We start from the raw sequence: 23,741 nt of genomic DNA, 5'->3' as shown, positions 1-23,741 counted from the left end.
CACTTGGCAAGCACTCAGGAAGCTTTTCTGAATTGACTGATTAAAACTGTTTTCCGCAGAAATCAGATTTTAGAAGGGCAGAGGAAAAAGATTTTCTGTTGTGCATCATTAGCAGAACCCTAGGTGTGTCAGATGAGATATGTTTGCCCAGTGCTTCAGATTGTAAACTCTTAGCACATGGGTCAGCAAATATGACCCACTACCTGTTTTTGTAGGGCCTTCAAGCTACAAATGGTTTTTACATTTTTGAATGGTTTAAAAAGTCAGAAGAAGAATATTTCATGACATGTGAAAATGCTATAAAATTCAACTTTCAGGTTCCATAAATAAAGATTTATTGGAATACCTTCACGCTCATTCATGTATTGTCTATGGCTGCTTGTGCGCTACAATGGCAGCGTTGAGTAGTTATGATAGACTGTGTGGCCAACTGGCCCTTTACAGAAGAAGGCTGCTGGCCCTTATCTTAGAGTTTAGAGCTTAGTTTAATTTTCTTTTATTTTACGCAATACAACGTCCTGCTTTATGACTAGATATGACACTCATATTTAATAAACCCTCGAGATACTGTGTCATAAATATTCAGTTAACAACAGTCAGTGCTATTGATTTTTGTTTACTTGATTCTTTTGTTTTCTGGCAAAAAATTAGTTTAAATTTCTTTTTAAAAATTAGTTTACCTACCTCAAGGGAAAAAGAGCCCCAAATTAAATATACCTATAGCTCACTCACACTCAAAATCCTCATTAATAAGTAAAGTTCATTTTTTCAATTAGATTTTTAAAATTTAGTTTTATTGAGATTGTTCACATACCGTACAATTATCCAAAGATCCAAAGTGTACAATCAGTTGCTCCTGGTACCATCATAACAGCTGCGCATCCATCACCACAATTAATTTTTTTTCAATTTTTAGAACATTTTCATTACTCCAGAAAAGAAATAAAAACAAAAAAAATGGAAACTCAATCCTCCCATACTCCGAACCAACCCCTTCCATTATTGATTCATAGTTTTGGTTTAGTACCTTTGTTACTATTGATGAAAGAATGTTAAAATACTACTAACTGTAGTACATAGATTGCAATAGGTATATTTTTTCCCTATATACCCCTCTATTATTAACTTCTGGTTATAGTGTCATACATTTGTTCTGGTTCATGAAAGAAATTTCTAATATTTGTACAGTTAATCATGGACATTGCCCACCAACAAGATTCACCGTTTTATACATTCCCATCTTTTAACCTCCAACTTTCCTTCTGGTGACATACATGGCTCTAAGCTTCCCCTTTCCACCACATTCACACACCATTCAGCACTGTTAGTTATCCTCACAATAACATGTTACCATCACCTCTATCCATTTCCAAACACTTAAGTTCAACCTGCTTGAACATTCTGCTCATAATAAGCAACCACTCGCCATTGTTTAGCTTTGTTCTATGCCCTGGTAACTTATATTTCATATCTATGAGTTTACATATTATATTTAGTTCATATCAGTGAGACCCTGCTATATTTGTCCTTATGTGTCTGACTTACTTCATTCAGTATAGTGTCCTCAAGGTTTCTTCATCAACCCATTTTTTTTTTAAGGTGGTTTTGTTCACTCACCATACATTCTGCCCTAATTAAACAATCGATGGTTCCCTATATAGTCACATATTTATTCACCACCATCACCATTATCTATATAAAGACATCTCCATTTCTTCTACAAAGGAGGAGGAAGAGTCAGAGAAGTTAAACAAAAGAAAAAGAAAGAAAAAAACATGACAGCTAAAAAGCAATGAAAGGAAAGATAGACTTAAACTAAAGTAGAATAAAGGAGTCAGACAACATCACCAGTGCCAAGAGTCCCATTTCCTTCCATTATGTCCCCTCTTATAGGCATTTAGCTGTGGTATATTGCCTTTGTTACATTAAAGGAAACATAATACAATGTTTCTGTTAACTATAGTCTCTAGTTTGCGTTGATTGTATTTTTTCCCCAATACTATCCTATTTTTAACATCTTGCAAGGTTGATGTTCATTTGTTCTCCCTCATGTAAAAACATTTGTACATTTTATCACAATTGTTGAGCACTCTAGGTTTCACTGAGTTATACAGTCCCAGTCTTTATCTTTTCTCTTTCTTTCTGGTGTCCCACGTGCTCCTAACCTTCCTCTTTCAACCATACTCACAGTCATCTTTGTTCGGTATACTTACATTGCTGTACTACCATCACCCAAAATTGTGTTCCAAACCTCTCACTCCTGTCTTTTCCTCTCTGTCTGTAGTGCTCCCTTTAGTATTTCCTGTAGCGCAGTTATCTTGTTCATAAACTCTCTCATTGTCTGTTTGTCAGAGAATATTTTAAACTCTGTCATATTTGAAGGACAGTTTGGCCAGATATAGGATTCTTGGTTGGTAGTTTCTGTCTTTCAGTATCTTAAATACATCACACCATTTCCTTCTTGGGTTTCTTCCATGGTTTCTACTGATAAATCTGCACATAGTCTTTTCAAGCTTCCTTTGTATGTAATGGATCGCTTTTCTCTTGCTGCTTTCAGGATTCTCTCTTCGATAATCTGATTGTTAAGTGTCTTGGAGTAGGTCTATTCAGATCTGTTCTGTTTGGGATACTGCACTTCTTGGATCTGTAATTTTATGTCTTTCATAAGAGACAGGAAATTTTCATTGATTATTTCCTCTATTATGGCTTCTGTCCCTTTTCCCTTCTCTTCTCCTTCTGGGACACCCATGACACGTACATTCATGCACTTCATGTTGTCATTTAATTCCTTGAAACATTGCTCATATTTTTCCATTCTTTTCCCTATCTGTTCTTTTGTGTGTAGGATTTCAGCTGTCTTGTTCTCCAGTTCCTGAGTGTTTTCTTCTGTCTCTTGAGATCTGCTGTTGTATGTCTCCATTGTGTTTTTCATCTCTTTTGTTGTGCCTTTCATTTCCATAGATTCTGCCAGTTGTTTTTTCAAACTTTTGATTTCTACCTTATGTTCACCCAGTGTTTTCTTTATAGTCTTCATCTCTTTTGCCATATATTCCTTGAACTTGTTGTTTGGTTTTTTATTTGATTTAGCATATTTCTTTGAAAGTCTTTAATAGATTGTTTCATTAAAGTGAAACTATCTCAACTGTATCTTGATTGAGGTGTAAGTTTGTTCCTTTGACTGGGCCATATCTTTATTTTTGCTAATGTAGATTGTAGTTTTCAGTTATCTAGGCATCTGGTTTCCTTGGTTATCCCAATCAGATTTTCCCAGACCAGAACAGGTTCAGATCTCAGAGTCGGTTTATATTCAGTCTCAAGTCTCCCTGCGGGTGTGTCTTATAGATTGATGGTCTTTCCTGTGCGGTCTCTAGCTGCTGTGCTTTTCCTAACCTGCCCAGCAGGTGGCACCTGTCAGCCTGTCACTCCCAACTGGTGTAAGGAGGTATGGCTTCTTTCGTTTCTGTTTTGGCTGTTTCCCTCAGGCTCTGGGGTCTGGTTCTGAAGGAAAGGCGGGTAGTAGAGCTGGGCCCTACCTCCTTCCTCTTAGGGAAGATACACTCCCTAGGGAGTTTTCATCTGTATTTGAATAGTTTCTTTTGTCTCTCTGATTCTGCTGTCTCTAATCCTGGCTGGGTCAGAGTGCTGCGAACTGAAAATGGCTGAGGCTTTCTCCACTGAGCCACCCAGGTGTAGAGAGAGGAAAAGGGACAGAAAGCCCCCTTTCAGAGCCAGTCTATTCCCTCCTCCCCCCCCCCCCTCCAGTTTCACTTGCTGGCCAAAGGTAACACCTGGTCTTCTGGGCTCCCCCTCTCAGGACAGAGGGGTCCTCTGGCTCTTTAAAATCAGTCATCACCAAAAGCCTCTGTCTGCTTGTTGGGGGTTTATAGCTTGTATTCAGCAGTCCATATTTGTTAACCAAAACCCCATTTGGAGTTGGGCTGAGCTATATTTGCTTGCTCAGGGTGTGCCGCTTTCTACCACAGCGAGGTTTTGCAGCTCAGCCTGCTGTGGGGGGAAGGGGCTCCCAGCGTGGTTCCACAGCTTTGACTTACAGATTCTATGCTGTGATCTTAGGCATTCCACCCAATCCAGGTTAGTGTACGATGTGTGCACAATCACAGTTGTCCCCCAGCAGTTATTCCAGATTATTTACTAGTTGTTCCTGGTTGTTTACTAGTTGCTCCAGGGGACCAACTAGATTCCACTCCTCTCTATGCCACCATCTTGCCCCTCAGATTTGATTACAATTTTATTACTCCACATTTCAGGATTCACCTAATAAGGATAGTAATGAACTTGAATTTACATTTAATTTCCTTTCATTTCAAAATACATCCAAAATTGTGTGCTTCTCTGTGGTATGTGCTAATTAACTTGAAACATAAACAATGATTTCTTTAGCAGTTTCATTTATGCTTTATTACAGAATGTCTTAATAAAAATTATTGAACAAAAAAAGAATACTGAACTTGTAAGTAAATTGTGCTAATCTTACAATTAGCATGAATATTGGAAAAAATGTAGAGTTTAGGAGCCTCTGACAAGATATCTTGCCAAAATATGGCTATTTGTACTTTGCTATGTTAGTGACAGCATATGACTCTGCCTCCATTCTTGATGATTAAAAAACAAGCAAAACTCATAAAAAATGGTAGATTGCAGAAAATTATTAGTGGCTTTTCATATTTTGCCAGTACTAGAAACAGCAATACTATGTGTTAAAGGATCTGAAAGACTTCTGACAGTTGAATGGGCAATTTCTTAAGGCATCAGATATGTAAGGGAAGAATGCAGTTTGAAATGCTTCTGGTTGCTTATGTAAGTCCTTACTTGATGCTGTTTGAGGAAAAAAAAGATTCAAATGCAAGCAGTATTTCACCAAAAGTTTTCCTCTGAATTTGTTTTATGTATTGCTTTGCCTGGCAAGTGAATTCTTAAAACACTAATGGGGACAACCAAAGATATGGCTGTCAGTGGGGTGAAACCACTGTTAATATGAAACTGAAAATTGAGCAACTGGCTGATTTCTGACAGAAGTCAACATCCACTTTGGAAAGATGCACCTTCCTTGGTCATCACTATCTGTTCATACCTGATTTTTTTTTCTTCCTTTCCATTCTCTTTCCTTTCTCTCTTCTAGTTCTCTTTTAAATGCATATTCATTGGTTATTCATCTTTGCAGTGGTACTGGAATATTTCCATGTGTTGTCTCGGCAGGGAATGAGCAGTTTGGAAGGGTCTAGCCTACACAATTAAAAGAAGTAGGCCATGGTCTGGCAAAGACAAAGAGAATAGAAAAAAATTAGGAATTTAAAGTTACTTTTCTTAACGTCATTTCTGGTTCTTAGGATGAAAACCAAATATTTGGTAATGTGTATTTAATACCTGCTAAATATAAAATAGCTGTATGCTTGTGTGTGTTGGGGGAGTAAATATGAATAAATATTAAATTGTTTTTGGTCCCTTTTTATCTCATTACTATGAACTCTTTAAGCAGGGTACCTGTTCTTATTGTGGGAAATATTTATCTCTTTTATGGTTCTTTTCTAGGGATCCATTCATAACATTTGGGGTATAGTTCACAAGTGAAATGAGTTGAATTATGGTTCACTTTGGGTCCATTGTGTATACTTAGCTACATTGTAAACAGACCAGTAACAGAATGTAAATCTAGGCCCAGAGATGGTGACAAGGCATGATGCACTTTGAGGCACCCTGTTTAGAGACCAGACCTAATGAAACCATGTTGGATTGGGTGGCTTGAAGCCCACAATGTTTAAGTGTTATTCCAAATGTTAAAGGACATTGGCAGAAAGAGAAGAGCAGCAAGAGTGTCACTATGCCATGGAGCTGCATGACTTCTTAAGAAATGATGCCCTCTTCCCCATATCCCAGTGATAACATGATTTTAGAATTCATGTTCAAATGTGAACTTCCTTACAAATGAAAAGTGAGAAAACAGTATGAATCAACCAGAACTCCAATACAAAGTCTACTTTTCTCAGTTCTAGGTTGGATACCAATTCTTTAAATTGTAGTGGTTTGTAACTGATGTGGTGTGCATTGGGAAGATAATCCTGTCCCTCTTCCAAGGCCTTTTGCTTATTTGACATTTAGCCTACACCTATACTGGATTTGAGAAATGTGTCTTAATATGTAATGCTATAATGATGCTACTGAAGGCACACTTCCTATACTTCTGACAGAGGACAAAGTATTTCATGTTTCAATGTCTAATGAGGTGACTTAGTTGAAAATCCAAGATAACATGTGGCACCCTCTTTCCCATCTTCACAAGGAGCCATTCCAAGTCCAGCTATTATTTGGACCAGCTATTATATTTGTACGTATGTATGCTTTTTTCCATTGCCTGCTATTGTCTAGGGGCATGTGATTTGCTCTTCAACTTTTGGATGCTATTGCCATGTTGAAAAGTTGGAGTGGTGATGGGCTGAGCCAGATGAGCTTATTTTCTCCTCTCTCCCACCTTGCTCTTTTTCTGAATTGGTCCCTTTTTGCCCAGCCTCCCTAAAGCCACTTGCCTCCAGCCCTCCAGACCAAGACGAATGCATCTCTATAGCTGTCCCCATTGCTTCCCTTCAAGGATTCGTTTCTGTTGCCTTTCATTTCCTTTCTAATATATAATGTAAAGATCAAGCATTTATATTTCATTGCATTTCTTTGAAGGACCATTATGAATAATATCTGAGGGAAGGTGACAAAACTGAAAAGTGCGGTAACAAATTTTAGTTAGTGTTAAGAGGTCTTCTTCTTAGGGAAATACATCATCTGCAGAAGCATTACTTGAATTAGTTCCAAAAGGGCACCTGCCTTTAGGGTTGGTGTTTACAGACTATGAGGTGGAAGAGTTTCTGCTAGTCTACAGCTACTAGAGGTAGTTTTGTCCTGGTAAAGCAGTAATACCCACGCCCCAATACAAGGTTTTCTCTGGCAGGAATTTTGCAGCGAACTGAACTCCCAGTGGCACATCTCTGATGCTGATTCTCCACACTGCTGCAGAAACGGGCTGAGTGTCAGTGTATGCCAGGCTTAGGTGCAGGGTCTTCAGCAGTGTCAGCACAGCATCTTCTCTCCTCCCTCCTCCACCCTCACTCCATATTTTTTCTTCCTACTTTTAAAAATTGAAATGCTGCAGAGAGGTGGGGTCCCTTGGCATTTTGAGTATCGAGGTGCTCAGCAGAACTGCCTGGATCGTATTTGTATATAGCAGTTTTAATTCATTCTCTGATAGGTCATCTGGCCTTACCAGGAGAGTCTTAAACTTGATAATCCTTACATCAGCAGTGAAGCTCAGGCCACACATCCAAAAGTGCAATACTGAGTAATTATCTGAGGGAAGTTTGGAAGCCATCACTCCCTGGCTCCCTTTGTCTGACTTCTACCTGGCACCACCTTAGGTCAGGCTGTTAACACACCTCACGCTCACTGCATCCCAGTCATTTGCCAGGTGATTTGGGAGAATGGAATGAGTGAGGGAGCTTCACTTTCCCCTTCTGGGAAAGGAACCTGATAGCATTCATACGCCATTTCGGCTGGTGGAGATGGGACGTGGGCTCTGGCAATATGCAGGATTAATGGAGAGGCTCAAGGCAGGATCGACATGCTTGCTGTTCCACTGATTGAGAGCCTTTTTGCTGCTTTCTTTATAAGAAAAAGAAAATCTTTTATAGAGGCAAAGATGATAAGAATTATTCCTTCCACTAACTGACCTTGACCTTGTGCCTCAGATCTTAGTAACCCCAGGCCTCCTGGAAGTGCATTCTGTCTCGTTTTTTTTTCTTTCTTTTTTTTTTTTTCCTTTCTATTTTTAGCTATTATTACTGGCTCTCACACCACCCAGCCCTGCAATTTGAGGTTTCAAATCGAAAGTCGCATCTTTAGTAGAGTTAGGGCTGTATTTGGAGATGTTTCTAGGATAGTTACTACCTGCTTACCATATTTTCTTTTTTTCTAAAATAGATGTTCCCATTGCAGTCTTTAAAAACATTGTAGCCCTACAACACCAAATAGTAACTGCAGAGACCATAAGCTGAGTTCCTAATAAACATCCTTTTTTCTTTTAAGAGAACTCGCTGCTTTTTCGTTTCCTGTACTTATGCCCTGGAAGTTATATCAGTGAGTGAAAATAATAATCAGAGCTCAAACTTCTGTCTTATAACTTACCTTTACTATAACTGCAGAACATTCCTGTGAAGTTTTGTCCTTCTTTGAAAACGGAGAGTACCTACGTGGCCATCGATAGCGCAGCATTGAAGTCCAGTTTGCCCTAAGAATCTTTTGTTCCTCCCCTGAGTAGAAAAGACTTTCCTATTTTTGGTTTCCAGGGAAAGGTGTGTGTGTGTGTGTGTATGAAAGTGAGAGGGAGAGAGGAAGAGAGAACATGGCTTACCTTAGGGTGAACAGGATCAGTTACGTTCTTTTGTGATGGTATTTGGAAAGAATCCATATGGGTGCAGCTATATGAATATTTTTAAAGTAGACGGAAGATTTCTTTGACCCCTGGATGTGTTGGATCTCTGTTTTCCTTCTTACCTCTTCTTTCCTCCCACATCTGCTCTCACATGTAGCCTAAAGAAAAACTCGAGGTACAGGAAGGCTTAAGAATTTGAATTGAGTGGTACCTTGGCAGAAAACTCAGAATCATTTTTAAGGCTCATGGAATTTTAACAAACAAAACTTTGAAACACAACTTATTTGTGACCTTAATTCTAAGTGAATTTAGCAACATGGTATATGAAGAGCTTTGGGGTTTTTCAAAATCTATTGTATTTTTAGTTTGGTGCCCATACCTTTCTGTCTACTACCCAAAGTCTCATTAATGCTTTACTTAGAGGCCTTTTTCATGAAGGATGCTTCTGAAATGTACCTTGATTTGTTTTGTTGTTTTTCAATTAGGGTCTTCCAAGGTCTATGATTATAGCTTTTCACATAATTTATTTCTCATTCTTGGGCACAAAACTGGGTGAAAACATTGTTCCTTGTGTGATTACATAGGCATAGCCTAAGGTTAGACTTCTCCCCTCTTGGCACGCTTTGGTACAGATTTGTTACCTGTATTGGGAGGCCCATATATACATTGCCTTGTGGACATGAAATACATGTGGCCTGTGTTCTGGGCCTGGTCCCAGAACTCTTAAATTTATATCACAACGCTAGTGGGACATTGTAGCCCATCTCTATTTCTTATCTTTTAAATGGGAATAATAACACTCAGCTCTTATTTCTATCACAGCAGTTTTTTTAAAAGCAGTTTTATTTAAATATTCACATACCATACAATCCATCCAACGTGTACAATCAATGGCTTTTAGTATAATCAGAGTTATGCATTCATCACAACAATCAATTTTAGAACATTTCGTTACTTCAGAAAGAAAAACCCTAAACCCCTTAGCAGTCACCTCTCAATCCTTCTAACCTTTCCTAGCCCTACGTATCTACTGATCTAATTCTGTCTCTATAAATTTATTTAAAATTACATTTTATAGAAATGTAATCATATAATATGTCATGCTTTGCATCTGGTTTCTTTCACTTAACATAATTTTTTAACTGGTTATTTTTTATACAGTTTTATTGATATATTCTCATACTCTACAGTCATCCACAGTGTACCATAAACTATTCACTGTACCATCATCATGTTGTGCATTCATTACCAGAATCAACTTTTGAACATTTTCCTTACTCCAAGAAAATAAAAATAAAAGTAAAAAGGAACGCCCAAAACATTCCATCCCCCATCCCACCTATTTTTTCATTTAGTTTTGTCCCCATTTTTCTACTTATCTGTCCAAACATTGGACAAAGGGAGTGTGAGCCATGAAGTTTTCACAATCACACAGTCACACCATGTAAGCTACATAGTTATGCAGTCGTCTTCAAGAATCAAGGCTACTTACTGGGCTGCAGTTCTACAGTTTCAGGTATCTCCTTCTAGCTATTCCAATACACTAAAAACTAAAGAGGGATATCTGTATAGTGCATAAGAATGCCCTCCCGAATGACCTCTTGACTCCATTTGAAATCTCCCAGCTACTGAAACTTTATTTTGTTTCATTTCTCTTCCCTCTTTTGGTCAAGAAGGCTTTCTTAGTCACACGATGCCAGGTCCAGGCTCATCCCCACGAGTCATGTCCCATGTTGCCAGGGAGATTACCTCTGGGAGTCATGTCCTACGTAGGGGGAAGGACAATGAGTTCACCTGCTGTGTGGGTATCACAGCATTTTTTGAAGGGTTAATGAACTGGGCTTTCTAAGACACTTTTAGATCCTTGGATGAAAGGTGTTATTTAATTAACCACAGCAAGGTTTCTAACTGGGAGTGCCTTCCCAAAGAGCTACATTCCACTCACCCTCAGACCATCCCTGGTAGGGAGGTAGATGGTTAAGCATTATTATTAAGAACAAAATAGTGTTATTACTGTTACTTGTATCTGTAAACGGGGTAATTGTGAGAAATGGAAGTTGGTAAAACAGATTATAGGAAAAAACAATAGGGAAAAACTCAAAGTAGCATGCACTTGCTATTCTGTGCACTTTACGTTGGGTTTTGAACATCCAGCTGCATACGTGAAAACAATGGAAGGCTTGCTTTCTTTGGGAGAAATGGGACCCGCACATCCTTTGAAATACTTGCATTAATTGAACAACTAGTGCTTATTTTCGCTTGTACCAGATTATGTTCTAAGGGTTAGTTTTAACTCATGCATACCTAGAAAGAAATAAATCGCATAGGACTTACATATTTTGAAACTTCAATTTGGACTTCAAAACTGAATTTCCTCTTGCTGAAGTCATCTTGGACAGCAGATAGTTCACTGAGGCTACCCAGCACAAGAAGGAGATCTCCTAGCAACTACTACTTTGCCTAAGATTGAAGAGAGAGAACAAGCCTCATTTGGGAAGCCACATGGGCAGGGGTCCCCAACAGGTTTGTCACTGTGCTGTTAAGGACTGGCCATTCAGTTTCTTGGCTTGAGGTCACAGATAGGGAAGGTGCTTCTCCACCATCCTCCACACCTCTGTAAGAGATTTTCAGTCTCATCTTTGCAGCCTAGTCACATTCAGAGTCATTTCTGGCCTTTGATGGTTATGCCACAGGGCCTGGGAGAAAGGAGTAGAAGGTCTGAAATGAATGCAAGGAAAAATGACCCCAGTTAGCCCTTAAATCTTGCTGTTTGTTTTCTTTCAGTGTATACTACTACATGACCAGAAATCAATAATTCCTTCTGTGTTCTCCCTAAGAAACAAACATGTACAAACTAAAAATGGTAGGCTTACCAAGCCATGTGAGCAGGAGACTGCAAGATGGTTGGATTTTATCTTGAGATTCTCTGTCAGGGAAGCTTTCATTTTGACCAAAACCCTTTTATCCTGATGGGCTGCATTTTTCTTTATAGTTAATGATAAGAAAAGTTTGTTTAGTTCTCCAAAGATATTATGAATGTTCAATAAAGATTGCAGCTGTGTGCATTAACAGTTTTCAAATGTCATACTTAATTAGATTTTAAAATTCCTTCTTAAATCATCCAAGTCAATACTTATTTACTAATGATATCACAAATATTGGCAGTCTTAAGTTCTTTTTTTTATTTCTTTGTCAAATATTTGGAAAGCTTTGTGTAGCTGTTCATTATTATGTTCTTTTACGGCAGGATTTTAAAAAATGCTGGCTTCCCTAACAACAGGGGTGTGTGTGTGTGAGAAAGAAAAATATTTCCAGAAAGAAAATGGTTTAGGTTTCAAAATCTCCGAGGGAATTGTTATTTTTTTAAAAAAGTGAAAAACAAAAAATCACACAGTGAGGTAAAGAAGCACAACATGATTTAAATACCTTGATATGATTCTTCTTCATTTAAATTTTTCCTGCTGGGTCTATTATTTTCTAAACAAAGAGCAACTAAGTTTCTTTTTTCTTTTTTTTAAACATGTAGTTTAAGCTTTATCCTACTTCCCCATTCCCTAATTAAATGGAGCCATTTAGTGATTTGTGCTTAGTTTCATCCAGAATTCAATTAAAATTCTTCCAGCTGAGCCAGAGCTATCTGATTCTTAAACCTTGTACAATATAAAAGGTGGCAGTGAAAACAAGAATTACAAGTGAAAGAATACATTCCTTTCAGTTTCTAGGAGTTGTCTGTGGCAGGGTTCCTCACTGTGGCTTACATGGGGCCGTACTTTAGGGTACCACTGACACAAAAGGGCAAGCGATGTAGGGGTTAAAGAGCTCAGACTCTTACAGTTAGACTGCCTGGGTTTGAATCTCAATTTTCTACCCTAGTACGTGTCCTTGGGCAAGTTACTTAAACCTGATAGACTTCAGATTCCTCAACTATAAAATAGGGATTAATGATAGTATCTGCTTCTGGGGGTTGTGAGGATGCCATCAGATAATCACATGGAGCCCTCAGCACAGTGTCTTACACATGTGCTTGCTCAATAACTGTTGGCTGTTACTATCTCTAGTAGTGTTGACAATACTTGTATATTTATTGGTCACCTTGATCTTTTAATGTATAACAACATTGGCATTAGGTAACTTTGTTTTTTAAATCTGTTGTGATAAAGTTGAGTTCATGAAAATTTAAATTTAAGCAGTGTCAAAATACAAATAATGAACTAGGAAAAATATATATTTGCAATTTATAACACAAGGGGCCCATTTCCTTAATATATAAATAACTACAATGCAATAGAAAAACGGTCAGTTTGATATACATTCAGTTACTGTGCTACAGATTTCATGTCTTTTATACATACTCTCAGACCCTGTCAGGAAAAACTTGAAGTTGGAGAAGGGCTTGGAAAACATAACAGCTAAAGATATAGCCACAAGTATGTAAACAGACCTGAATTTTTTTGTTTTCCCCCATAAAATAGCTGTATCTCAGAAATATTGTTATCAATGGTACCTTCATAGACCCCCATTTCTCCATCATCCATGATTTTTCTCGTCTACTTTTACTGTTATCTCCTTCCACTCATTCAGAAAGTCATTGAGTATGGTGGTTAGGTTCATGTGTCAGCTTGACCAGGTGATAGTGTTCAGCTGTCTGATCAAGCAACCATTGGCCTAACCATTACTGCAAGAACATTTGTGGCTGGTTAATAAACCAGAAGACTGGTTTATTAAATCATCAGTCAGTTGGCTGCAGCTGTGACTGATTACATCACAAAGGGCTTGTCTTCCACAATGAGAGAATTCAGTTAGTTGGATTTAATCCAATCAGTTGAAGACTTTTAAGGGAGGGAGAGGACTTTCACTTCTTCCTTGGCTAGCCAGCAAAGCATTTCCTGAGGAGTTCATCAGTCACATTCATCGGAGTTGCCAGTTCACTGCCTGCCCTACAGAATTTGGACTCATCCATCCTGCCCTATGGAATTTGGACTCCTGCATCCCCACAGTTGCATGAAACACCTTTATAAAATCTTTTAATTATACATATCTCTTATTGGTTCTGTTTCCCCAGAGAACCCTAACTGATACATTGAAGAATCCTCTCTGTGTTTTCATTCATAATATTTCACATCTGCTCCTGGCTTTTCAGGCCCACTACTACTGTTTCCAGTCAAGAGACTCTCAGTATTTTGCTCATGACTGAACTGCTACCATGGTCTCCTTTCTTTTCTTTCTCCTATCACCTTCTTCAATCAGTGCAGTATACAACACCCAGATTAATCTCCCTAAAATATGGTTTTCATCAGGCCACCAACCTACTCAAAAAACCTTCAGTGGTTCCTACCATCTAGGATGAAGTCTAACTTCTGAGCCCCCCTTAATCTGATTCACCCTCCTGTGTCTGTCTCAGTCTTTCTCACTACTTTTTAAGAACCCTCCATACATCCAACCTGGTTTACTTAGCCTGGCCCACCATGCCCATTTCTGCCCCCTCGATGCTTCCCTCTTCCTCTTCATAAAGTCCTGTACTTGCTGCAAGGCCCAGCTCAGTTCTCTCTCCTCCAGATGGCTTTCCTAGGTGCCCTGGCCCTCACTGTCCACTCTTTCCTTACCTCTGCTGCATTTATTCATTGCCTGTACCCATCATCTCATACTTAACCTTTGCTGCCTGTACTGTTGAAGTAAAACATATGCAGAAAAGTGCTCAGATTACAAAGTATATTACCCGATGACTTTTCACAAAGTGAACACACTTATGTCCAGTATTATTCTTCTCTTCTGGTACCCATTTGTCTCCCTAACTACAGGGTAAGCATATGGGAAATAGGAACCACATGACAAATGCATAACATCAGGTGCTCAGTGATATTGCATATCAGGAACTGGAGCCAAGAAAGGGATAATAAAGGGACAAATAAGAAATTCATAGAAATTTAAAGGAGTATATAGAATTTCCATTACAAATTACAAATTCTTTATTGAGAGTTAGTTAGAATTGAGATATGCTGCCCTTTCTTGATTAGAAGTAATATAATTTAGGTAAGACCTATTCAAAGATTCCTAGGTAGAGACCTATCGTTTAGACCTTTAAATCCAGTTTATGTAAGTGCCTCTCATAATTTTCTCTTTAGAGACTTAAGGCACATAGACATCCACGGCATTAGTTTTCAGTGTCATTTATATTCAACAAATATTTACTGATCATATACAATCTACTAGATACTGTTAAGGGTGCTAAGGTTTTGCTATGAGTTAGCATGAAAAATACTTCCTCTGTGGAGCTTATTTTATGAGTCACTAGAAATAATTGATAGGACTAAAAGAAAGGCTCAAGATTAAAGTATAATGACTAAATGATAAGATAACTATGAAAAATTGTTATTAAATCATCTGTAGTACAAGCAGAGAGGGAACAAGAACATGGAGATAGAAAAGACTAAAATGAAGATTGGCACTGCACTAGGGACTTCTGGATAGAAATCCATTCGATTATGACATCAAAAGGCATGGAAGAAGATGGCAACTTGAAAGTAAAGTAAATACAAGGTTAAGGAGAGCAGATCTTAAAACATGATAGGAAATACCTAATGTTTCAGCAACACAACACAGTTTACCAGGCATTTTCACTTGCTCATCTCATTTGATCTTCGTCCATTGTGACCTTTTACCCCTGATGGGGTAGGTACAGTGGGTGGTACAACATCTACCTAAAGTCACTCAGTTCCCACGGGCTGGGTGTAAGTCTAAATCCTAGACTCCAGCACTCTTTCCTCAGTCTGCACCTTGGTGGGGTGAATTTACATACAGTCTTCTTAGTTTTCATAATTACGGCATTTAAATCACCTTCCAGATGACTCCATCATTGCTGCATTTTTATAAAGCTGAAGCAGGAGAATCCCCCTGCCAAATCATGCCATCTAGAGATTATCTGCATGAGGCAAAGTTAGTTCACTTCCAGCTCCTAGCTGTGGTGTCTCAATTACTTGGAAACAGAGACACAGAGAAAAAGGTAGAGGATTCACAGGCTGCCAATCCTTATAAAGTAACCTTTTGAAAGTATTATGAGTTCTATTTTAGTTTTATATTGTTTTGTCTTTTATTGCCCCTTTGGTTATGTCTTCTGTGCATAGAAGGCTTCAGTTTGCAAAGCTTTAAATCTGTCAGTCTCGTTGACATGGCTTTCACTTCAAATTAATGTTCAGCAAAGGGATTAGCAGACAACTGTTTGGGGCTGAATTTCTTCACTCAAAAGGGCGGATATGGTCTGAACAGGTTGCCAAAGCCAGCAAGAGACGTTAATTGTGCACATCGGTGCAGGCAAGAGCTGATCACCTTTCTGGAAGAGAAGACAGTGTGGCACACAACCTCTAAATAGATCTTTGGGGTCAAGTTGATGTCATGCTGAAGAATCAATATTTACTGGGCTTTATAAAGTTAGCCTTTAATGAACCCCAGGCATTTTGCTAGGCCATTAACTGCAGGAAGAGGAAAGGTGACAGTGACTGAAGGCCCTGTCTGTGGGGTTGTATGAGAATAAGTGGAGACAGTCACTTGCTAATGTGGAGAGACCCCACCCTTAGGTTCTAGTCAAGTATTGACAGGCTTTCTTGGGATCTTACTGGCATTTTAAGAAAGATCAACTCTTGCATCCTAACATAAGAAGGTAAGCCCTTTATCTTTAACATTCTTTATCCAAGCTAAGTGGCTTGATTTTCCTGGGATGAATTCTGATGTCATTTTGAGTTCTGCCTTAGAAATGTGGCAGGTTCCTCTTAGAGTATGTCTCCTCCTTCCCTCTTACACAATTGAAAGCTTTTGTAAGAGAATTTACTGAAATTTATAAAATTTATAAAGAGTTTCAGTAAAGATCATGTACTTTAGGACACTGGCCTGAATCCAAGTCTAATTAAAGGTTTTTGAGAAATATTATCATTTGCACTTGTTATACTGCTGATGAGAAGTGTTCCTGTGTTGTTTTGAGTATATAACGATTCTGTATCCCACAGCGAATTGTTACAGTCATTTGTGGTCCACGAGCCTTATGTTCCATTTACTTTTATATATAGTCAGTGCTCTTATAAATGCTGTTGACTAGGCAGAGGCATGTGTGTTAAATCAAATTTTACCCTTGCTGCAACGAAACTAGGTTCCTGAAGGGAGTACACATAGCCAGTATCTGAAAGTCATAGGAGAGCTTTGTCAGGCCTGTGAGTCAGGTGTGGCCCAGGATGTTTGTTACAAGTTCTTGGTCATATCTGTTTAATAGATAAATTTTGGAATTGACTTTCCAGACCTCTTTCTCCAGTGCATTTGTCAGGAGAGACTTTAGAATTAGTCAGATGGAAGAGCTGGCTGTTCTTTTCCTACCCACCTCCATCCCCACTTTCCAGGATCATTATTCAGAAAAAATACTGAAAAGAAAAACATGAGAGGTTTGTTGGAACTGTTGTAGTTTGGTGTTTGTTCAAAGAACTTGATGTTTAATATTTTCACCTGTAATTTTCTTTAGATAATCATTCTGGGTTTTTGTTCTTTCTTCTCAGCTCTTTGAGAACTTCTACTTTGGTTCCCTAAAGCTCAATTCAGTTCACATCTCGCAAAGGTTCACAGTGGACAGCTTTGGAAACTATGCCTCCTGTGGACAAATTGACTTCTCCTAAGGTGGGTCTTGGAAAGTACCAGATGGTGAACATTCTCCCAAGGTGCTGAGGAAAGGTGTATTTGTTTTCATTGCCAAGGAGGGATGTGGATATTTGGATGGTGCCTTTCCCAGGTGGTTTCCCCATGGACTCACTATGGTTTCTCCTGGTTGTCCATAGTAGTGGAACTGCCAGCCAGGGTAGTTGTGGTCATAAGGAGAATTTATTCCTGTGACCCTTGGCATGTTCATCTTTAACAAGCTTCAGCTTTCTTTCTGAAGCTCTTCTCTGGAAGTTATACTTCTGAAGTCCTTTGGGGCTCAGATTCACCTAATTTCTTATTCTGAACTAGTGACCCTAGCCTCCTTTTTTATAACCTCAAGCTGTAGAGATCTCTGTTAAACCACATCTCTATTGGTAAGCACCTACTGATTTTGCCCCAGCCATTCAACTCTTTTGTATTAAATACCTTAGAAGAGAATTAAAGACACATGGTCTTAATCTTTCAACCTAAACCAAATGTCTATAATTTCCAGAAGATTTGCATTTTTCCCTTTCCTTTATACCCTAACTTTTAATCTACCCATATAGTAGGTAAGAATTCTATCTTTAGCAAAATAACTATTAAAGTTTTTACCTTTTAACCTTTGCTTGATTTGGCCTTTTTCTTCTACAAGGTCACTTGCTCTCCCACCCCGCCCCCTACCCCTCTCATGCCCCAATGGACTGCAGTATTCTAGCTCTTTTCTGTTTACTTCTCAGGTCAGCAGCAAAAGGAACAGTGATATCAGCAGAACCATGCAGAGTTCCCTGGAAGAATGTCAGCCACAGAAGGTTCTCCTTGGCTACAGAGCAGCAGAGAGGGGAGTGTTCTCAGCTTCAGCCCAGCCCACCCCGGGGAGTTCCAGCTGCCCCAGCACCTCTCATCTTTCCTTCCCTACGTTCTTTCTCCCTCTGTGTCCTCTTACCCTTTCTCTTTCCCTCATTGTTAAAGCTTATCTTGATTCTTACTTTCTATTAGATAAGTCTGGTTTTGAACCCTGTGTTAAGGTCACTTCCTGGTGAGAGTCATGTATAACATTAGGGGATTTGTTTATCACTGTGACTGTAGAGATCATCTGTGAATAAATGAATTTCCAAATCAACTGTGTTTTTCTTTTGGTATTATCACATAGTTTGATTTTGACCCATTAGTCAGTGTGTGTTGGGATACAGTGGTGCCATCATTTACCAGCATAGCATCTGGGACTTACATATCAGTGCCTGCAGGGATTGTTTTTCCCATATGGCCTTGGCTTCCTACTGGTGATACTCTTTTTTTATATAAGTTAAGATCTTATCTCACCTCAGATTGTTAGATGTCATGTGGGAGTGCATGCCCCCGAGATAGTACTAAGTAGTGACTAAGCCGTCTGTGGGTTCAGTGCCCTCATCTCATCTTGGTGCTGCCTCTTTCTCTCCTTGGTTTCTTTCTGACATCGCTATTGGGCAATGCTGGCCAGGAAGTAAGGCTGCCCTTTTTGGGGTGTCAGAGCTTTAGGACTCCTGTTTTTGGGAAATTTTTTTTTGATAGTTTTGTCTTTGGAAAAAATAACTTTGTATATCAAATACTAAATTATTAGTAGGCCATTACTTGGAATTTTTTAATTCATCTTTTAAATTTTCTTCCCAGAAGTCTATAGACAAATGGTTGAGACAGTGTAGCTCTAAAATACAATTTTAACTGCTATTATGGAAGTGGAAGTAATGGTAGTTTTTATATAGAACTTTTATGAGAAGCAACAATGATGGAGAGGAGATAATTTTTGATAGAGTTAAAAGAATTTTTTAAGATCCAAGGTCCCCTCTCACAAGATTGTAATGGGATAAAGATGGGAGGATTTGCTGCTGTTTTTATAATTTAATCTCCCTCAATATTACGACTTTGTAATTCATTTTACACTGAGATAGAATTAAACTGCTCTTAACATAGCTCCAGCTGGCTTTTGAGGCACTGACTTCACCCTCCAATTCCTCTCAGAATGGGAGGAGAAGTCTCTCACCATTATTAAACTTATGTGAAATCTGTATTGTTGTACAAGGAAATTTTTTTATGGAAAATAATTTTAATTTTGGGGGGAGGAGGCAATGAGTTAGCTCCATGTGAACTCTATCCCCATGGTGGAGACATTTTAGATATTACTTATAATAAATTTTTTTTTAATGAGCTCCAGAATTGATTAGAATCCAGTGTCATAATGACACAGAACTTGGGTAAGGGTTGCTCTTGACCTGTAATATTTTTCCTTGAGCTAAAGGAAGCCTGATGGTACTAGAGATATAATCAGTTGAACCAATGGAACACCTCTCAGATTCAACCTTGATATCTCAGGGAGCATGGATACCAAAGCCCAAAGCTGCTATAAGTGAGAAAAGTGACTGCTGTTGTGGTGGCTTTTTAAGAACTTTGAAAAAATTTTGTAAAATGTTCATTTAAATAAAGATAAAATATGTTCACTTTGTGTAAATACATCAAGCTATACACTTAATACGTTGTTCTTTTTCAGTGTGTTTATTATGTATACTCCAATTTAAATGTTTATTTAAATATAAACTGTGGACTATAGCCAACAGTATGATTATAAAATTATAAGAATGTTCCTTTATCAATTGTGACAAGTGTACCACACTAATGCAAGCTGTTATTAATAGGGTGGTATATGGGAACTCTGTATTTTATGCATGATTTTTCTGTAAGCCATACAACTTTTTAATAAAAAAAAAATAATTAAAAAAATAAATTTTATCACCCAAAGGTAACTGTTCTGTATTCATTTATGCATGTATCATATCATTTAGTAATTTTTCACAAATAATAAAAGCTAATATCACTGAATGTTCACATTTACCATGTAGTTGTGTATTACTCATTTAATCTTTACAACAGCCCACTAAGGTTGGTATTACTGTCCTCATTTTACAGGTTAGAATATTGAAGCTTAATAAGGTTAAGAAATTTGCTGAGTCCTTTTCTTAACTGCTATACCAGTGGTTCTCAAAGTGTGGTCTGAGGCCCCCTAGGTATCCCTGAGAAGCTTTCAGGGGGATCTGTAAGGTCAAAACTATTTCCATGATAATGCTAAAGTGTTATTTGCCTTTTCCTGTCATTCTCAGGTGTATAGTGGTGTTTTCTAGAGATTATGTGACATGGTGACATCATCACTCTGATGGTTAATACAATGTGTACTTGTGGATTTTTTTATTTTCTAGAATTTTCTAAGTTGGTATGATTAGGGCATAAATATGTGTGTTTTGAGAGATTAACAGTTTGTTCTCAGTATTTCTACTATGCTCTTACTAGATACCTTCAGTTATACCTGCTGTAATGAAGAAGCTAATATGAGAATTCAGCTGACTTCTTTTGAGCCAGCATTAAGATTTGCAAAACCAAAGCAATGCCCTTCATCTCACTAAATTTTTCTTTTGAAAATATAGTTTTTTATAAAAATATATTATTTTGTTAATATGGGTTCATTGCTGTTAAGTAAATATTTTTAAAAAATTTTATTTTCAAGTGCAGTATGTGTGTGTGTGTGTGTGTGTGTGTGTGTGTGTGTGTGTATCCCACATAAAGAAAAGTTCTTTAGGGTCCTCAATAATTTTTTAGTGTAAAGGGCACCTGAGTCCCGAAAGTTTGAGAACCACCACATTGTACTATACTTCATTCCATTTGGGATCATATTATACATGTTTTTCTGTAACAGGATTTTCTCACCCAAAAATATGTAGTGGATCACATTTGTTGACAATAGATATGTTACTACTTTTAATATCTGCACAATATTCTATTGTCTGTGTTATAGTTCAGCTAATTGGTTCCTTATTAATGGACATTGAGTTGGTTTCCAAGTTTGGTTATTGTAAACAGTTTTGGAATGAACATCTGCATTTGTCTTTTTGTGCCTGTAGGGAAATGGAATTACATAGTTTTAAATATGTGGTTAAATTTAAGTTTTTTATTAGGAAACTAAGTTCCTTTCCTCTATTTTGTATTGCTCAGTATTGAATACAAACAGAAAAAATGTATAAAACCTATATACCATTTAACAACTATACCCAGAAGTGCCTCATATTTGGGGCCATTGGTTTGAACAGTGATCTGCCAGTAATTATCTCAAAATTTAGGAAAACCTTTCCTTTTTTATAAGCCAAAATGATTGGCCATTTTCTACAATTCTTATCCCCATCATCTGGAAATTTGGATTCTCCCACCCTAATCCTACCAACTTAGAAGATTCTAGAAAATACAAAAATCCACAAGCATATATTCTATTAACCATCAGAGTGATGACATCACCATGTCACATAGCCTCTAGAAGACACCACTATACACCTGTGAGAATGAGTGGAAAACGCAAACAGCACTGTAGTGTTATCATGTGTGCCCCAAATGCCATTATCTTTGATGCAATCTTGTGGGGCAGACGTTTTAGTGCTGATTAGGTTAGAATTCTTTGAGTGTTTCCATAGAATGTGCCCCACCCAACTGTAGGTGATAACTCTGATTAGATATTTCCATGGAGGCGTGGCCCTACCCATTCAGGGTGGGCCTTGATCAGTGGAGCTATATAAATGAGCTGACAGGCAGAGGGAACTCAGTGCAGCTGTGAGTGATGTTTTGACGAGGAGCTACAGCCAAGAGGGATATTTTGAAGAAAGCACAGGAGCTGCAGATGAGAGAAAGTTTGAAGACGGCCGTTGAAAGCAGACTCTTGCTCCAGAGAAGCTAAGAGAGGACAAATATCCCAAGTGCAACTAAGAGTGACATTTTTTGAGGAACTGCAGCCTAGAGAGGAACGTCCTGGAAGAAAGCCATTTTGAAACCAGAACTTGGAGCAGATGCCAGCCATGTGCCTTCCCAGCTAACAGAGGTTTTCCGGACACCATTGGCCATCCTCCAGTGAAGGTATCTGATTGCTGATGACATTTTGGACACTCTATGGCCTTAAGACTGTAACTGTGTAACCAAATAAACCCCCTTTTATAAAAGCCAATCCATCTCTGGTGTTTTGCATTCTGGCAGCATTAGCAAACTAGAACATCATGGAAATAGTTTTTATTACTTGTTTAACTAACAGTCCTGAAATGCTGTTGGTTTGCTTTCAGCACAGGAGTAATATTGACCTATCTTGAAGGTGCTGCTGAAAGCAGGTCCCATTGGAGGAGCTGCCCAGGAGTACGGGAAACATTTTGACCTCCAAAGGTGTGGAAATAGCTATTATCTTATTGAGGGGGCTTCTTGTTGGTGCCTTTCTGAACTCTTAACTGGGCAACGTTGGTAACTCTACAAGACCAGGGGCTTCAGTTTATAGACTGGTACTGGAAGAGGAAAGCTGTATCATTTAGGATCCCTCCCCAGTGCCTTGGAGATGAGTAAGTAGCTTTGCTAGAAGGCTAGGATTGAGATGGTGGGGAAAGATGGCAAATTTTGGGAGTTCTTCAGAACTATGGAACCCCATTGCCTTCTCTTCCCCATTTGAGGGAAGAACTAATATTTTTAAAATACCTACTCTACTCAGCTACTATGCTCAGTTTGTAATTTTGCTTGAGTTCCCCAGTAATCTTAGGAGAAAGGTGGTATTATTACTTTATAGATTAGAAAACAGAGTAGGTAATTTGCCCAAGAACCCAGCTAGTACATGGTTTTCCATCTCCAGTCTATAAGACAGCAAAATTTCCACTAATAGTGCAACCTCAAAATCCAGTAAGCCTGCTTTACTTACTGTGAGATGAAGATACCCGTTTAATTCTACCTCAGTGTAGAATGAATAACAACAAGGTAATATTAAGGGCCTCACTGCAGCACCACCAATAAATTCAACTGGAAAGGAAAAAAATGAAACGCGGGAAGGGAACTATTGTTTTCTATTTTCCCTGGGGGACCCCAGCCCAAGCTACTGAGTCATTTGGAAAGCCGGGGCAGGCCAGACTCGGGGTGTAGACTTTGTAGTCTGTGTTTTTTCCTACTGATTAAGAGCATGTTTTTCATTGTCTCTGATTTTTTTTTTTTTAAGATCACAATAGTCTTTTTATAAAAATAATTTGGGGCTTGGGTCCCAGAAGTTCAATATGTTTTGTCCTGTCAGATTATCTGTTTCCTCTTCAATTTATTTGTAATGTAAACCTCATCCCATTTCTGTTCTCATCTTGGGACTGTGCACAGCCTCTAGCCTTCACCACTGTTTATGTCCACACGTTTATACAGGCAGTGAGGAGGGTTGCAATTTTAACAAAAATCTAAATGCCCCAAACAAAACCAGTCCCCCTTCACCCTACCCTAACCTAGTGGCTTATGGAAATCAACTTGAAGTCAAAACCATGAGCAAATGTGCCTTTTCCAAATTTGCAGCCTCAAGGCAGATGAAATGGCCTTTTAGGGTTGCCAGAGGAAGAGTTAACAAAAGGGGTGACAGCCTCTAGACAGCTGCTTGGGGAAGAGGACATCTGCCTCTGTTTTACCAGCCATTCAGTTTGCCAGCCTTGCCTTGAAAAGCGCATGTGGGGCTGGGGAGCAATACTTCTAAGGCAGCCAGTTGTTACATGGCTTTTGTCTTCAGAAAGCCACCCATTACCCAAGAGCCATAACTCGCAGGAAGCCAGCTGTCAGGGCTGTGGCACAGACTCCTCTGTGTGGGGTGGGG

At 38.6% G+C, this 23,741-nt stretch overlaps 1 protein-coding gene across 9 annotated transcripts in view; it reads left to right on the top strand.

The window, feature by feature from the left end:
* The window catches only part of ASCC1 (activating signal cointegrator 1 complex subunit 1), a 147,117-nt gene extending 128,911 nt beyond the window's left edge, over positions 1 to 18,206 (top strand). For all 9 annotated transcript variants that reach the window (XM_037804236.1, XM_037804241.1, XM_037804240.1 and 6 more), the window contains exons 10-11: positions 16,966 to 17,083; positions 17,824 to 18,206. In XM_037804236.1, coding sequence (XP_037660164.1) covers positions 16,966 to 17,082 — 117 coding nt within the window. In that variant the 3' untranslated portion in view covers position 17,083; positions 17,824 to 18,206. The remainder of the gene's footprint in view (positions 1 to 16,965; positions 17,084 to 17,823) is intronic.
* Positions 18,207 to 23,741: the final 5,535 nt, after the last annotated feature.

Source organism: Choloepus didactylus, chromosome 15, assembly GCF_015220235.1.
Source record: "Choloepus didactylus isolate mChoDid1 chromosome 15, mChoDid1.pri, whole genome shotgun sequence".
Taxonomy (NCBI): domain Eukaryota; kingdom Metazoa; phylum Chordata; class Mammalia; order Pilosa; family Megalonychidae; genus Choloepus; species Choloepus didactylus.
Note: the sequence above shows the minus strand (reverse complement) of the source record. Positions and strands in the feature narration are given on the sequence as shown.